The 18,173-nt window shown below is 43.9% G+C and overlaps 1 protein-coding gene across 4 annotated transcripts; it reads left to right on the top strand.

Moving 5' to 3' along the window:
• Nucleotides 1–538: 538 nt before the first annotated feature.
• LOC124015893 (histone acetyltransferase KAT7) lies at nucleotides 539–17,484 on the top strand. 4 transcript variants are annotated; one of them, XM_046331376.1, is made up of 14 exons: nucleotides 539–697; nucleotides 8,834–8,981; nucleotides 9,831–9,992; nucleotides 11,435–11,674; nucleotides 11,855–11,937; nucleotides 12,092–12,178; nucleotides 12,360–12,458; nucleotides 12,741–12,851; nucleotides 13,333–13,518; nucleotides 13,660–13,749; nucleotides 13,856–13,996; nucleotides 14,084–14,177; nucleotides 14,307–14,560; nucleotides 15,149–17,484. In XM_046331376.1, the coding sequence occupies exons 1-14, from the start codon at nucleotides 683–685 to the stop codon at nucleotides 15,245–15,247; spliced, it is 1,809 nt and encodes a 602-aa protein (XP_046187332.1). In that variant the 5' UTR covers nucleotides 539–682; the 3' UTR covers nucleotides 15,248–17,484. The 4 variants fall into 4 exon arrangements, with proteins under 4 accessions (XP_046187332.1, XP_046187331.1, XP_046187330.1 ...); XM_046331375.1 differs by lacking the exon at nucleotides 539–697 and adding an exon at nucleotides 1,289–1,369 and having other exon boundaries at nucleotides 12,741–12,830; XM_046331374.1 differs by lacking the exon at nucleotides 539–697 and adding an exon at nucleotides 1,289–1,369.
• The last annotated feature ends 689 nt before the right edge of the window (nucleotides 17,485–18,173 follow it).

Here is an 18,173-nt window from a genome sequence, read left to right as displayed (position 1 = left end):
ATGAACTGTAACAGTAAAATCTTTGAAATTGTTGCATGTTGCATTTATATTTTTTGTTCAGTATAGAACTCTATAGAACTCGGTGGGAGTGAGACTTAGTAGCAAAGCCAGAGTGTGTGGGGGAGGGGAGGTCAGCTACACAAGACCTCCCCTGATATACAGTCAATCAGCGCTCTATGATGAATGAATGGTCTATGTACATCCTCATCAAACTTCTCACTATTCATCTTGTGTACTGTACTGTATTTTACCTCAGAAAAAAATACACCATCTATTTTTATGTAAACTGTATGAGTCAGTGTATTGTCAGTGTATTTCACCGTACATTATCTGGGGTCCTTGGGATGTCCGTACCTCTAGACCCTAACCTTACATTTCAACTTGTAGTATGGTAGGGACTTCCCATGGATTCCGGATAGCAAGGGGCCTTTACACAATGGACCATCATGTACACGTTACAACCCTGCCATCTAGTGGCCAATTGAATAACAGTAGAACCGTTTCAAAACATTCCGAAACGTGTCGACTTGCTTGAACATACCACGGAAGTGTGAGACAAACGTTGAGCGGCATCTCCAGTCAACCAGTTTCATTAGTGAGCATTTTCATTTTAAAACGCTGTTTATTTTTTTACAGCTAAGGGATAGCTAACGTCTTAAAACAGACACCGTTAAAGTGAAATATGCCTCGGAGAAAGGTAAGAACTTGGTTTATTTATATACGTAGTTGTAAAATACAGGTGACTGACTCATGCTAGCTATATCTAATGTCAATTAGTTTAGCTAACTTACTATCATGTCGAAATGTCACTATAACGTGACAGATAGGAGCTAATTGAGCCCTGGTTGGCCTTAAAGCATAGCACAATCAATTTTGTGTAACATTTAGAATAGCACAAATGCCATGGCAAGCTGATGCGATACTGGTCTAGTTAATGCTAACCATCTATCCATGAGTGTGTTCATTCATGGCTATAGTGATTGGGCGCATTTGAACATCATTTCACAATCGCTTTAGCTTTCTAACGTAGTTATCTATCTTACAGATGAACCACCAGCTAGCAGTGATAAAACCAAAAGCTTGGTGGAACAGGCCCGCAGGGTGTACGGAAAAGGTGTTATCTAGGTTCAAACCTCTCTGGCTGAAGCTAGTTGAATCCTGCTGGTGGTGAGGCAAATACTTGTCTTCCTCAAAACAACGATTTCATTGGATTGATTCAGGAATAACATAGTGTCAATTGGTTTAATTTTCTCCTGTCCCGCCTTTCCTCCCTTGCAATTGGTTAAAGACACATAGTGCCCTCATGATTGTTGAACCATTTTCATCTCGAAATTATTTTCGCTACGCTAGTTGTCAACGTAACCGTATGGTAATGTTGATATACATATGCATGGTCCGTTGCATGTTCATGTTTGTTTTGGAACATTTATGGAGTTGATTTCAGTTCTGACCGTTGGTAAATGTTTTGATATGGTGCATTGTGGGAAAAGTACTACGGAAGTGTTGCTTGTACACATGCTCCTCCTCCACATGAATCAAGATGTAAACCATTGACGCTTGTAAACAATGTTTTCGGTGATTCTTGTATTTTATGTGCTTGTGCTGTTGGATTAGGACTTTTTTTCTGTGTAGAGTATTAGTTAGTATTCCAGTCCAGTTTGCTTCAAAACATACAATGCCTTCAGAAAGTATTCAAATACCCTTGACTTATTCCACATGACAGCCTGAATTCAAAATGGATTAAATGTTTTTTTCTCACCCATCTACACACAATACCCCATAAGTATAATGACAAAGTGAAAACATGTAGTTTAGAAATATTAGCAAATTTATTGAAAATGAAATCAGAATTATTCACACCCGTGAGTCAATGCATGTTAGAATCACATTTTTCAGCTATTACAGCTGTGTCTTTCTGGGTAAATCTTTAAAAAAAACGTTGCACACCTGGATTGTGCAATATTTTCACATGTTTATTTATTTTTAAATTCTTCAAGCTCTGTCAAGGTGGTTGGTGACCATTCCATTTTCAAGTCTTGCCATAGACTTTCAAGCCGATTTAAATCAAAACTGTAACTAGGCTACTCAGGAACATTCAATGTTGTCTTGATAAGCAACTCTTGTGTATATTTTGCCTTATGTTTTAGGTTATGGTCCTGCTGAAAGGTGAATTTGCCTCACAGTGTCTAGGTTTTCCTCTAGGATTGTGCCTGTGCTTAGCTCTATTCCATTTATTTGATCAAAAAAAAATCCCTTGTCATTGCTGATGACAAGCATACCCATAACATAATGCAGCCACCACCATTCTTGAAAATATGAACGTGCGTCGAAGATGTCGTTCCCATAGCAACGATAAAAACATGCCCTAACCAGAAACCGTGGATTGATGGCAGCATTCGCGTGAAACTGAAAGCGCGAACCACTGCTTTTAATCAGGGCAAGGTGTCTGGCAACATGACTGAATACAAACAGTGCAGCTATTCCCTCCGCAAGGCTATTAAACAAGCTAAGCGTCAGTACAGAGACAAAGTGGAATCTCAATTCAACGGCTCAGACACAAGAGGCATGTCTACAGTCAATCACGGACTACAAGAAGAAACCCAGCCCAGTCACGGACCAGGATGTCTTGCTCCCAGGCAGACTAAATAACTTTTTTGCCCGCTTTGAGGACAATACAGTGCCACTGACACGGCCTGCGACGAAAACATGCGGTCTCTCCTTCACTGCAGCCGAGGTGAGTAAGACATTTAAATGTGTTAACCCTCGCAAGGCTGCAGGCCCAGACGGCATCCCCAGCCGCGCCCTCAGAGCATGCGCAGACCAGCTGGCCGGTGTGTTTACGGACATATTCAATCAATCCCTATACCAGTCTGCTGTTCCCACATGCTTCAAGAGGGCCACCATTGTTCCTGTTCCCAAGAAAGCTAAGGTAACTGAGCTAAACGACTACCGCCCCGTAGCACTCACTTCCGTCATCATGAAGTGCTTTGAGAGACTAGTCAAGGACCATATCACCTCCACCCTACCTGACACCCTAGACCCACTCCAATTTGCTTACCGCCCAAATAGGTCCACAGACGATGCAATCTCAACCACATTGCCCTAGCCCTCTCCTGTACTCCCTGTTCACCCACGACTGCGTGGCCATGCACGCCTCCAACTCAATCATCAAGTTTGCGGACAACACAACAGTGGTAGGCTTGATTACCAACAACGACGAGACGGCCTACAGGGAGGAGGTGAGGGCCCTCGGAGTGTGGTGTCAGGAAAATAACCTCACACTCAACGTCAACAAAACTAAGGAGATGATTGTGGACTTCAGGAAACAGCAGAGGGAACACCCCCCTATCCACATCGATGGAACAGTAGTGGAGAGGGTAGCAAGTTTTAAGTTCCTCGGCATACACATCACAGACAAACTGAATTAGTCCACTCACACTGACAGCGTCGTGAAGAAGGCGCAGCAGCGCCTCTTCAACCTCAGGAGGCTGAAGAAATTTGGCTTGTCACCAAAAGCACTCACAAACTTCTACAGATGCACAATCGAGAGCATCCTGGCGGGCTGTATCACCGCCTGGTATGGCAACTGTTCCGCCCTCAACCGTAAGGCTCTCCAGAGGGTAGTGAGGTCTGCACAACGCATCACCGGGGGCAAACTACCTGCCCTCCAGGACACCTACACCACCCGATGTTACAGGAAGGCCATAAAGATCATCAAGGACATCAACCACCCGAAGCACTGCCTGTTCACCCCGCTATCATCCAGAAGGCGAGGTCAGTACAGGTGCATCAAAGCTGGGACCGAGAGACTGAAAAACAGCTTCTATCTCAAGGCCATCAGACTGTTAAACAGCCACCACTAACATTGAGTGGCTGCTGCCAACACACTGTCATTGACACTGACTCAACTCCAGCCACTTTAATAATGGGAATTGATGGGAAATTATGTAAATATATCACTAGCCACTTTAAACAATGCTACCTTATATAATGTACTTACCCTACATTATTCATCTCATATGCATACGTATATACTGTACTCTACATCATCGACTGCATCCTTATGTAATACATGTATCACTAGCCACTTTAACTATGCCACTTTGTTTACTTTGTCTACATACTCATCTCATATGTATATACTGTACTCGATACCATCTACTGTATGCTGCTCTGTACCATCACTCATTCATATATCCTTATGTACATATTCTTTATCCCCTTACACTGTGTATAAGACAGTAGTTTTGGAATTGTTAGTTAGATTACTTGTTGGTTATCACTGCATTGTCGGAACTAGAAGCACAAGCATTTCGCTACACTCGCATTAACATCTGCTAACCATGTGTATGTGACAAATAAAATTTGATTTGATTTGAGTGGTACTCAGTGATGTGTTGGGATTTGCCCCAAATATAACGCTTTCTATTCAGGACATAAAGTACATTTCTTTACCACATGTTTTTGCAGTTGTAGGGGGCTCTCACACAATTGGTTTGGTGTGTTTTTTTCCGACCTCTGGTGCATTTACCCCCTTAGTTGGACTGGTGTGATTACTATCTGCACTCGAAAGCACACTAAACAACGCACTGTGATTTGCTCAAGAAGGGTGTACTCTGTCCGATTCTATTCATACCGTGGTGCGGTTCACTGCAGGTGAGAATACAGTCCGGACTAAACACAGGAAAATATCCTATCGCATTTTTTTCACCTTTATTTAACCAGGTAGGCCAGTTGAGAACAAGTTCTCATTTACAACTGCGACCTGGCCAAGATAAAGCAAAGCAGTGCGACACAAACAAACGTACAGTCAATAACACAATAGAAAAAAGTCTATATACAGTATGTGCAAATGGCGTGAGGAGGTAAGGCAAGAAATAGGCCATAGTGGCGAAGTAATTACAATTTAGCAAATTAACACTGGAGTGATAGATGTGCAGATGGTGATGTGCAAGTAGAAGTACTGGTGTGCAAAAAAATTAAATAAAAACAATCTGGAGATGAGGTAGGTAGATTGGATGGGCTGTGTACAGCTGCAGCGATCGGTTAGCTGCTCAGATAGCTGATGTTTAAAGTTAGTGAGGGAGATATGAGTCTCTAACTTCAGCAATTTTATTTATTTATTTTTAATTGATTTTAATTCGATTTTTTTTTTTTGTGCAATTCGTTTCAGTCATTGGCAGCAGAGAACTGGAAGGAAAGGCGGCCAAAGGGGGTGTTGGCTTTGGGGATGACCAGTGAGATATACCTGCTGGAGCACGTGCTACGGGTGGGTGTTGTCATCGTGGCCAGTGAGCTGAGATAAGGCGGAGCTTTACCTAGCATAGACTTATATATGACCTGGAGCCAGTGGGTTTGGCGACGAATATGATGCGAGGGCCAGCCGACAAGAGCATACAGGTTGCAGTGGTGGATGGTATGTGGGGCTTTGGTGACAAAACGGATGGCGCTGTGATAGACTGCATCCAGTTTGCTGAGTAGAGTGTCGGAGGCTATTTTGTAAATTACATCGTCGAGGATCGGTAGGATAGTCAGTTTTACGAGGGTATGTTTGACGGCATGAGTGAAGGAGGCTTTGTTGCAAAATAGGAAGCCGATTCTAGATTTAATTTTGGATTGGACATGTTTAATTGGAGTCAGGAAGGAGAGTTTACAGTCTACACCTAGGTATTTGTAGTTGTCCACATATTCTAGGTCAGAACCGTCCAGAGTAGTGATGCTAGTCGGGTGGGCGGGTGCGGGCAACAATCGGTTGAAAAGCATGCATTTAGTTTTACTAGTGTTTACGAGCAGTTTGAGGCCACGGAAGCAGTGTTGTATGGCATTGAAGCTTGTTTGGAGGTTTGTTAACACAGTGTCCAAAGAAGGGCCAGATGTATACAGAATGGTGTCGTCTGCATAGAGGTGGATCAGAGAGTCACCAGCAGCAAGAGCGACATCATTGATATATACAGAGAAAAGAGTCGGCCCGAGAATTTAACCTTGTGGTACCCCCATAGAGACTGCCAGATGTCCGGACAACAGGCCCTCTGATTTGACACACTGAACTCTTTCTGAGAAGTAGTTGGTGAAACAGGCGAGGCAGTCATTTGAGAAACCAAGGCTGTTGAGTCTGCCGATAAGAATACAGTGATTGACAGAGTTGAAGGCCTTGGCCAGGTCGATGAAGACGGCTGCACAGTACTGTCTTTTATTGATGGCGGTTATGATATAGTTTAATACCTTGAGCGTGGCTGAGGTGCACCCGTGACCAGCTCGAAACCGGATTGCACAGTGGAGAAGGTACGGTGGGATTCTAAATGGTCAGTGATCTGTTTATTAACTTAGCTTTCGAAGACTTTAATAAGGCAGGGCAGGATGGATATACAGTGGGGAGAACAAGTATTTGATACACTTCCTATTTTTTCGGTTTTCCTACTTACAAAGCATGTAGAGGTCTGTAATTTTTTATCATAGGTACACTTCAACTGTGAGAGACGGAATCTAAAATTCCAGAAAATCACATTGTATGATTTTGAAGTAATTAATTAGCATTTTATTGCATGACATAAGTATTTGATCACCTACTAACCAGTAAGAATTCCGGCTCTCACAGACCTGTTAGGTTTTCTTTAAGAAGCCCTCCTGTTCTCCACTCATTACCTGTATTAACTGCACCTGTTTGAACTCGTTACCTGTATAAAAGACACCTGTCCACACACTCAATCAAACAGACTCCAACCTGTCCACAATGGCCAAGACCAGAGAGCTGTGTAAGGACATCAGGGATGAAATTGTATACCTGCACAAGGCTGGGATGGGCTACAGGACGATAGGCAAGCAGCTTTGTGAGAAGGCAACAACTGTTGGCGCAATTATTAGAAAATGGAAGAAGTTCAAGATGACGGTCAATCACCCTCGGTCTGGGGCTCCATGCAAGATCTCACCTCGTGGGGCATCAATGATCATGAGGAAGGTGAGGGATCAGCCCAGAGCTACACGGCAGGACCTGGTCAATGACCTGAAGAGAGCTGGGGCCACAGTCTCAAAGAAAACCATTAGTAACACACTATGCCATCATGGATTAAAATCCTGCAGCGCAGACAAGGTCCCCCTGCTCAAGCCAGCACATGTCCAGGCCCATCTGAAGTTTGCCAATGACCATCTGGATGATCCAGAGGAGGAATGGGAGAAGGTCATGTGGTCTGATGAGACAAAAATAGAGCTTTCTGGTCTAAACTCCACTCACTGTGTTTGGAGGAAGAAGAAGGATGAGTACAACCCCAAGAACACCATCCCAACCGTGAAGCATCTTTGGGGATGCTTTTCTGAAAAGGGGACAGGTCGACAGCACCGTATTGAGGAGAGGATGGATGGGGCCATGTATCGCGAGATCTTGGCCAACAACCTCATTCCTTCAGTAAGAGCATTGAAGATGGTTCGTTGCTGGGTCTTCCAGCATGACAAGATGTATCAAATACTTTTCTGATGTATCAAATACTTATGTCATGCAATAAAATGCAAATTATTTTCAGGTCTCTCCAGAGATGTTTGATTGGGTTCTGGTCCGGACTCTGGCTGGGCCACTCATGGACATTCAGAGACTTGTCCCGAAGCCACTCCTGCGTTGTCTTAGCTGTCTGCTTAGGGTCGTTGTCCTGTTGGTAGGTGAACCTTCACCCCAGTCTGAGGTCCTGAGGGCTCTGGAGCAGGTTTTCATCAAGGATCTCTCTGTACTTTGCTCTGTTCATCTTTGCCTTGATCCTGACTAGTCTGCCAGTCCTTGCCGCTGAAAAACAACCCCACAACATGATGCTGCCTCCACCATGCTTCATCGTAGGGATGATGCCAAGTTTACTCCAGACTTGGTTTCATCAGACTAGATAATCTTGTTTCTCATGGTCTGAGAGTCCTTTGGGTGCCTTTTGGCAAACTCAAAGAGGGCTGTCATGTGCCTTTTACTAAAGAGTGGCTTCCGTCTGGCCACTCTACCATAAAGGCCTGATTGATGGAGTGCTGCAGAGTTGGTTGTCCTTCTGGAAGGTTCTCCCATCTCAACAGAGGAACTCTGGAGCTCTGTCAGAGTGACCATTGGGTTCTTTTCTTTTTCTTGGTCACCTCACTGACCAAGGCTCCGATTGCTCAGTTTGGCTGGGCGGCCAGCTCTAGGAAGAGTATTGGTGGTTCTAAACTTTTTCCATTTAAGAATGATGGAGGCCACTGTGTTCTTGGGGACCTTCAAAGCTGCAGGCATTTTTTTTGGTACCCTTCCCCAGATCTGTGCCTCGACACTATCCTGTCTCTGAGCTCTACGGACAATTCCTTCGACCTCATAGCTTGGTTTTTACTCTGTTATGCATTGTCGACTGTGGGACCTTGTATAGACAGGTTTGTGCCATTCCAAATCATGTCCAATCAATTGAATTTACCACAGGTGGACTGCAATCAAGTTATAGAAACATCTCAAGAATGATCAATGGAAACAGGATACACCTGAGCTCAATTTCGAGTCTCATAGCAAAGGGTCTTCCTTGTCATTATGGGGTATTGTGTGTAGATTGAGGAGGGGAAAAACGGTTTACTTTCCGAATGCACTGTAGGCTACTGAATATAGCCTATTCACGTCGCAGTTAGAGCGGCTATTGCGCTTTTTACTCCCACATGTTGTTGGAAGACGACAACGAAAGAAATAGGAAGATTGGGGCACACAAGTGATGCTTCGTGATAATCATAAATAGATTCAACGATAGCATTGTGTTCATACAAGCTAACAGGAACCAAACCAAATAATCGTCATGTTTATGTTACTGATGTGCATAACTGACGACCGATCTTCCCTTTTGTTCTATGAAAGAGGAATGCTGGGAGCAGCTCCGACGGCACTGAGGATTCAGACTTCTCTGCTGACCATGAGCACACAGACCGAATCGAGACCTATGGGAGAACACGGAGGAACACGCGCCTCACCCGGGCATCGCTGCGACTCAGCCAAAGTTCACAAGGTAAATATGCCTTTTTCAAATCGAATATTTGTCACATGCGCCGAATACAACAGGTGTAGGTAGACCTTACGGTGGCGTACTTACAAGCCCTTAACCAACAATGCAGTTTTGATATGGAACTGTCATGAGATGGCCAATATATTTATATTGTTATGTTTCTGCATCAAGAACCCGCTGGATAACTATGAATCCTATATGAATCCCTTGGATTCCAGCCCTATGAGTTTTTAGTCTCGGTCATTGAACCAAATGTTATGACAATAATCTAAGTCAGAAGATTCAAAATGAAGATACTGAATGTAATGCTGGGGTTGTCTTTTGTCTGTCTGTAGATATACCCATAGAGGTGCTCATGGGTTATTATCGCTTGCTGTACAATAGCCATTGTATATCAGCATTCAAACTCCTAAACTGTGTATAGGTTGAGACAGCAGTCGTCTCCCCTGATCCCTATTCGGTGTGGCAGTCATGGTTTGAGTAGAGGATGATATAGCTTCCACTCCCTTTTGTTATTGAAAAAAACTGGATGCATTCTATGTGGTTTAAAAAAAACATGGCATGTCCCTTGGTCCTCAATTTGACAACTGAACTGATATTGTTATTAAGTTGTTATACACAACAAGTAGGCTACTGCTTGGGCCTATGTTTTGTTTGTTGCCTGTACTCTACTGGTCAGTTATGTTGTGGAAACGAATCCGTTTGTTAAGGGAGCGTACGTAAGTGTCTCTGCTTCGAAAGGGATTTGTCCATTGACGAGACAAGAGTTGTAGCTCCTAGCCTGCTACATCACTGCTGAGGGCCAGAGACTCCTGAAGACATCTGTTTTAAAACAAAAAAATGTGTTTTTAGATTCCAGCCCTGTCCAGATCAGCCCAGCAGAGGTGGTGACCTTCTCTGCCCGGCGAGTGACCCGTAGCCGTAGTCTGCAGCAAGGGCCGCCGGTCACCCCCAAGAAATACCCTCTGCGCCAGAGTCGCTCTTCGGGGTCGGACACGGAGCAGCATGTGGAGGGTAGGAGGACGAGGCAGCATGGTCACTTTCTCTCACAGTTCCCCCCCCCTGCTCCATTGTCCACACCCAAGAGCTGGCCACCCACTGTGTTATTTATGTTATATTTTCAGTTTATCATTTTAAGTTTTCGAAGAGGCAGTGATGCTCAACCAGTGCTTTTCTACTCTTTAAAATTGCAGCCTATGCTTGTAGCTACCATCCCTATTCATTCCTTTGGGTTTCCGTTGCTGGTGTGGTGGGGTCGTTGTATGCGATCATGTATTGGGTGTTTGGTGTCATGATGAGTCATCATCCCCTCCTGTCCTGTTTCATACCTCCCAAGGCATGTTTTTCCAAACCTGAAGGGGGTGTGCAAGAATTGTGAAAAATAAATGCATCACATTGACAAAAAATATATATAGCATAGTGTGTGTGTAAAACAGCATCACAACAAAATGGAATCTTGTGTCTTGAAACTGTATAAACATGGTACTGTGAGAGGGTGGTGAGATAGTCAGATTGTCCTCATTCACAATTCTAGATACAAGCCAGGCACTTGAAATATGAACTAAGCCCCATCATGTGGGCTCCCAAGTGGCGCAGCGGTCTAAGGCACTGCATCTCAGTGCTAGAGGTGTCACTACAGACCCTGGTTCGATTCCAGGCTGTATCACAACTGGCCGTAATTGGGAGTCCTGGCCGTGATTGGGCAGCGCACAATTGGCCCAGCGTCGTCCGAATATGTTCTTAACTGACTTGCCTAGTTGAATAAAGGTTAAAAAAATATATTTTGTATAAGTAAGAATTTGTTCTTAACTGACTTGCCTAGTTAAATAAAGGTAAAATAAAAAAATGTGAGGTGTCTGTCGGGCTTGTGAATATAACATCAAATGTACGTATAAAGCCCTTCTTACATCAGCTGATATCTCAAAGTGCTGTACAGAAACCCAGCCTAAAACCCCAAACAGCAAGCAATGCAGGGGTGTAGAAGCACGGTGGCTAGGAAAAACTCCCTAGAAAGGCCAGAACCTAGGAAGAAACCTAGAGAGGAACCAGGCTATGAGGGGTGGCCAGTCCTCTTCTGGCTGTGCCGGGTGGAGATTATAACAAAATATGGCCAAGATGTTCAAATGTTCATAGATGACCAGCAGGGTCAAATAATAATCACAGTGGATGAAGAGGGTGCAACAGCACCTCAGGAGTGAAAACAGCAGGTCTGGGACAGGTAGCACGTCTGGTGAACAGGTCAGGATTCCATAGCCGCAGGCAGAACAGTTTGAAACTGGAGCAGCAGCACAGCCAGGTGGACTGGGGACAGCTAAGAGTCATCAGGCCAGGTAGTCCTGAGGCATGGTCCTAGGGCTCAGGTCCCCCGAGAGAGAGCGAGAGAATTAGAGAGAGCCTACTTTAAATTCACATAACAATTCCTTTACATGTGTTCTTCTCTTCGTTGGCTCTTCCAGACCTGAAGCGGGCAGCAGACCAGGACGAGTCTCCGCCCCGCACCCCAACAGGGAATGCCCTCTCATCGGAGTCGGACATTGACGTGTCCAGCCCTAACGTCTCTCATGACGAGAGCCTGGCCAAGGAGCTGTCACTTAAAGACACTGGCAGTGACCTCTCCCACAGGCCCAAGCGCCGCCGCTTCCACGAGAGCTACAACTTCAACATGAAGTGCCCCACACCAGGCTGCAACTCTCTGGGTAAATGATCTCATTCTTAACTGTCAGCTCCACCGTCAATGAGGGCAGGACATTTTATTTACATAGTTGACTTTTTGTGCAATGTGGACCACAGAACGCTACACCTTCAAAACACACACTGTTAATTGTTATGTTCTGCATTTGTTTCACTTGACGATCTCTGTTTTATTTGTTTTTCAGGCCATTTGACAGGGAAACATGAGAGGCACTTCTCAATATCTGGCTGCCCTCTCTTCCACAACCTCTCTGTAGATGAATGCAAGGTAACTCTACGAGACCTTGGGAGTTGGCTTTAGTGTTGAGGTGTGGTATTCTAGGACCGTGTCTGACATCTGTCTGCCTACTACTTAATAAAACAACATACTGTAGGCATATCTTTAGTAGGGATGGCTTACCAAACGGGATTTCTCTTCACAGACGAGGGCCTCCTCTCGTGACAAACAGGTGGAGGAGCGGACATTGTCCCACCGGCAGGATGAGAACAGACACGGTACCCGTCACCAGGTACTATGATCCTGGGCCTTTCATTTGGTCGACCATCTCATTTTATCACTACGCTACTGTTTTTGGTTTGGATTTGTCCCTCCTTGCAGTAAATGTTTCAAGAAAGGCAATAGGGCGCAAAATAGGATTTGGATTTAAAGGCAGTATCATGGCCGTTTCATAACATTGCATAATGGATTAGGCCCCAACGGAGAGACAGATGAGGTACAAGGAGAAGGTGACGGAAATGAGGAAGAAGAGGAACTCGGGTCTGCTAAAAGAGCAGAAAGACCAGTACATGGTGAGTGTGATGATCTGACCTCTAATCCAAACTCTAGGAAAGAAAAAACGACCCTTTTCAATTAGTGCCAGAAGAAAAAGCTGTAGCCTACGTGTTGTAATACACTCTTATCCCATACGAAAGGTAAACAAATATAATACTTCCAATATTAAAAAGTGTCTCGCAAGCACAGTTTGACAACTGTTCGGACAACATATGTTGAAGGTAAATAATGTGTCCGGTTGAAGAGATGTGCTGATTTTTCTGAGGTTAAAGGCTTCTTCTCCCTCTCTGATGTCCCAGGATCACCGGCAGTCCCACGGCAACAACCGAGAGCCCCTCCTGGAGAACATCACAAGTGATTACGACCTGGAGCTCTTTCGAAAAGCCCAGGCACGTGCTTCGGAGGATCTTGTAAGAGAGAGAGAGAACTCATCGCCCTTCCTCCCATTTTCCTCTTTCTTTTCCTGAGCCTGTACTAGTGACTGTCTGGACTGGGCCCAGTCGACGCCCAGCTCTCACCGTTTATAGTGGGCAGTGCCAGACGGGGAGCATTCTGGGTAATCTGGCTACTCACACTGTCTGGTGTTGTCAGTTACAAGACCGGGTAGTTTATGGAGAAGTTCTTCTTCGCTCTCTTTGAGTTAGATTTACCTAGCCGATATCTTTAAGAGGCTCCCCTTTCAGTCTTCCAAATCAAAGCTCTCTCTTATCCTTTCCACACACATTTCTAACCTTTTCTTTCTAAATGAAAGCGTAATCTCCGTGGTCGCTTCCACGGAGAGTAATGAGTTCTCCTACCGTGGCGCTTTGCCTGCCCCTCTCCCTGCTGCGTTGGTCAAACCTCTTCCTCCTCCCTTTTCTGTCCCCTCTCCCTGTCCTCCGCCTGCTGCAGGAGAAGCTGCAGGGCCAGGTGGCGGAGGGCAGCAACATGATCAAGACCATCGTGTTTGGCCGCTACGAGCTGGACACCTGGTACCACTCGCCCTACCCCGAGGAGTACGCCCGCCTGGGACGCCTCTACATGTGTGAGTTCTGCCTCAAGTACATGAAGAGTCTGACCATCCTGCGCCGGCACATGGTGAGAACGTTGGTGCATGTCAATTAGTTTCTCCTGTGTTTTCTGATTGTTCTTTATGGATGGATTCAGACGTTTCAGAGTGTATCTCAGTTCTGAATAGGTTTTTATATGATGGTCGGTGTTGTTCCTCCCCCTGTACAGGCCAAGTGTGTCTGGAAACACCCACCAGGGGATGAGATCTATCGAAAGGGAAACATCTCCGTCTTTGAGGTGGACGGTAAAAAGAACAAGGTGAGAGATTGCTGGGGTCCCAGGAATGTAATGTTATCCTGCCTTGTGAATGTTATGACTACCCTGCTCTGACCATAGCCCTGATAAATGACCCTATCATCCACAGATCTACTGCCAAAACCTGTGCCTTCTGGCTAAGCTCTTCCTGGACCACAAGACCCTATACTACGACGTGGAGCCATTCCTCTTCTACGTCATGACAGAGGCTGACAACACCGGCTGCCATCTTGTTGGCTACTTCTCAAAGGTAACCAGTCAGTCGTAGGTATAATGCTATGTTTAATTTATAAACTGCTTTTCTCAAACTCAAAATGTCTATGCCCTCCCATTTTAGGAGAAGAACTCGTTCCTGAACTACAATGTCTCCTGTATCCTCACCATGCCACAGTACATGAGGCAGGGCTACGGAAAGATGCTGATTGACTTCAGTGAGTACAGCCACTACCTTGTGGTCTCTCTGTAACTCTACCTGACCTCTGTGTAACCCCGTGTGAGTTCCTGGTTTCTCTCTAACCCTGGTCTCTGTGTAACCCTGTGTGTGGTCTGCCCTCTCCCAGGTTACTTACTGTCTAAAGTGGAGGAGAAGGTGGGCTCTCCAGAGCGGCCCCTCTCAGACCTGGGCCTAATCAGCTACAGGTCCTACTGGAAGGAGGTGCTGCTGCGCTACCTCAACCAGTTCCAGGGGAAGGAGATCTCCATCAAGGAGATCAGCCAGGAGACAGCCGTTAACCCAGTGGACATCGTCAGCACCCTGCAGTCCCTCCAGATGCTCAAGTACTGGAAAGGGAAGCACCTGGTCTTGAAGAGACAGGTATGTCACCTACCATTTCCTCATATATTTATTCTTTAATCTGCCAAGAACAAGTTCTGATTTTAGTGTGACGGCCAGGACATTTCTCCAACTAACTGTGGAATTAGTTGGGGTTTGGGTTATTCCATTAGACGTCAGTTCAGTCTCGATATTGTCTTGGACATCCACTTATCATTGAGCCTAGCAGTGCTAACGTGCTACTAGCCCCACGGAGCCATCCTTCCAAATATCATCACGATGACTTTACTATTGGAAGTCTGGAGAACTTTGGTATTGGAATTTGAGTAGAAGTGACGTTTCCCCTCAGGAGAGGCCTTTTTTTTGTTGCTTTTTAAAATTCACTTTGTTTCTCTTTCTACCGTGTCAGTCAGTTTGCCTATGCTGTGTTAGTTGTGTATGAATAAATAAAATAAGCTGAAACATGCTAAATATTTAATGGGTTTGAAAAGTGGCAACATGTCTAGTTTCCATCTATACCACTGTTGTCTGTCCTTTTTTTGTCTTCCTGAGGAGAACTTCCACAGGTTTTTGGAACGGAGCGTGACAAACCTTGGCTTCTGAGGCTAATATGCTAACTATCTCCTCCAGGACCTAATCGACGACTGGAAAGCCAAGGAGACCAAGCGTGGCAGCAGCAAGACTATTGAACCCACTGCCTTAAAGTGGACCCCACCTAAAGGAACATAGGACACTTCTTCCCCCTACACCATACCACGCCAACTCTCCAACACAATGACCTGGGTTCAAAGCTCACGATCAGAATAGTTTACTTCAAACAACTTTTTGATCAGTACACTGTGTTAGTGCAGAATTATTGATCATGATTATTGAGAGTCCTAACCAGGCTTAAGTTGTAGATCATAATAGCAACAAGAATACTGATGGTGGGTTGCTTGAATCCAGACCCTAGCTTGCCTCACACAACTTCTCAGTAGAACCGTATTAACCTAGTGAGCCAGTCAGTTAGTACGTATGGGAATATAGCTGTCTTTCTGGGGAGGGGTTGAGGTAACACCACAATGTATCCATGTGTCTTGATTGTCTTTAATATTTTCTGTTTGGTTTGGGCTTTATTTTACTTAATTTTTTTATTTATGTTTTCAACTTCTGTTTGGTTTTACCACTGTTTTAAGCTGTTTTGGCTAATGTCCTTTTTTAAGCTATTTTACATTTGGCTTCCTGAAAGATTGCCAATTCTCTTTCTTCCCCTTCTCTCCACAGTGTGCACTCTCTTTCAAGTATTTAAAAGCATCGGACTGGTGAAAACGTTGGCTGGAGGAAGTTCCTGACCCCAATCCCTTCCTTTTAAATCCATGAGGGAGAGTGCACAAGTAAACACTTTGTGGGAGGAGGAGAAGAACTGGAATTCTCAGTCAGGCTCTGCCTGAGGCCGAAGTGCGAATTTGATGTCAAGTCATGCTGTCAATATATTTAAATGATGGAGAGAAGATTTTATAGTACAGGTTTGGCAAGACAAAGTATATTTGAAGAACGTTTTTAAAATGTGCAGGACTGGTTTCCTAGCCGTACTGAGAACTAGATTTGAACGTGTCATTTAGAAGAGACTTTCTCGAACATGTTGCAGAGGAACAAGCAAATGCATGTAGTACACAGCAAAAGAGACTATTTGTCTTGCGCTGTGGTCAACTCATTTTATGTCTGTTTATGTGTATAAGGATAAAATAATGGATGTTACTGACTGTTAGACTGTGCATATACATGGGATGAAACCAGAACTGACCTCCATCTGCTGTGTGTATATAAAGATTTTGAGTTTCCACAACGACATATGGCCCTCATCTCAAGAATTTATAGCCACAATAGGGCAACAAATGTATAAAGTGCACATCTTTATAGTTGCAGAAGAAATGGCCTTTACTGACTATGTCAAAAGTGAACTCTTTATTAACACCGTAAATGATTCACAAACTTCACTGTCATTCTGAAATGGTGTTAATCATTTGTGTAGAGTTTTGAGTCTTTTATTCCGTTGTGTTTCTGGGTTCTTTCTTGTGTGTTTAAAAAAAAATAAGCTATTTGATCTGTGTATTTGTATGTCAGAGGGGAGAAACAAAACCAAGCTCAGAATCTGAGAGGAGGTATTTCTTCAAGGCTGACAAATAGACTGTATATTTCACCGTCATATTTCAATGGATCCAGGTTGAACTAGGAAACTAATACTCCAATAATATGGCGTTATGATTATTTTCCGAATATAAGCACCCGTGTTGGATGTCCAATTGAAATTGCATGTTAAAATAGTTTTGGGCCACTTCATTCATTCCTTCTGCTTTTGAATGTTAAGTAAAAGACCTTGAAATATACCTGCCCATCAGTTTGTTTACCTCCTTATTTTGACTCTCTAAAACTAGATTGTAACACTGTCCACTATATTTTGGGGTATGATTTTGATTTAGTTGCAAAGTTCATGGTTCTTCAAAGAGTCTGTATAATGGCAGCATCTTTGGCATGAATAGATGCAAACTTGGCCTAACATCACACAGAGGTATTATAGCAGGTCAACTTGCAGCTCATTTCACTGTATATTTTATTGGAACCTGAGAAAACACTGCTACAACAGGTCAACTGTTAATTTCCCCAAAACAATTCTCCTTTACCTCTGCCTTTCATATTTTGCCTCCCAACATGTTGCTGTGGTCTGTGTTGTCTTGATGTTTCCTCCTGTGCCAGTCATGGCAGCTATAGAAAGACACTCCAGAACAGCTCAGTTTATCTGAAACCAGTGTGTGTGGTCATAATGTTCACATTCATACAAGCATTTGTTCTTCAATAAGCTATCAAAAGAGCAGTAGACCACTGTTGCTGCACAGCAGTCAGCAGTACCTCTGTACAGCATTAATATGTAGATAAGTTGTGTGCACCTGCTTTTGTACTTGCTTCCTCTCCAATAAATCTAAACTCCAAAATGTCTTGATCCTGTGTGCAAGGTGTTCTTTCTGAACTTTCTTGGGCAGCATCTTCTATTTCCTCAACCAATTGCCACTACACACTGCAATGTGTTGCTGTCTCGGGTGCATGGATCAGTCTAGTGGTTTCATCTCCGTTCCATGACCGGCACCAATCTGGTAAATCTACACAGTTGAAAGCAAATGAACACAAAAAGTGCACTTGATTGAACAAATTGTTTTTATTAAGGAAATGTGAACAGCATTGAGCCTTTGCCACATAGATGTGTAGGGGTTCACTGACAAATTATCAGCATTTGATATGAAGCACAGAAAAGCAAATCATTTTTTCAATATTAATGAATCTTGAAGTTCAGTGATGGGACGTGTGAATTATCTTACATTAGACAAATATACCTGTTTGTTTGCACAACAATCCATCTAATATTATGCAACAAAAAAATACTTGACTGAACATAACAAGCGGCTTGTATTGCAAAGAAGAGTACAGAATGATACAGTTAAGGCATAAAATGTCAATTAGTTGCAGCAAATCCCTGACGCAGTTTAAACACGGGTCAAATAATTATTGACCCTTATTACACATTCCTTATGTTACATCAATTAAGCTTTGTTGCATGTATTGGATTGCTTTGAACTAGATTAATACTTTGAGCAACATTGATTATTACAGTAACTTTGAACAA

This window comes from Oncorhynchus gorbuscha, linkage group LG26 (genome assembly GCF_021184085.1).
Source record: "Oncorhynchus gorbuscha isolate QuinsamMale2020 ecotype Even-year linkage group LG26, OgorEven_v1.0, whole genome shotgun sequence".
Lineage (NCBI taxonomy): Eukaryota > Metazoa > Chordata > Actinopteri > Salmoniformes > Salmonidae > Oncorhynchus > Oncorhynchus gorbuscha.
Note: the sequence above shows the minus strand (reverse complement) of the source record. Positions and strands in the feature narration are given on the sequence as shown.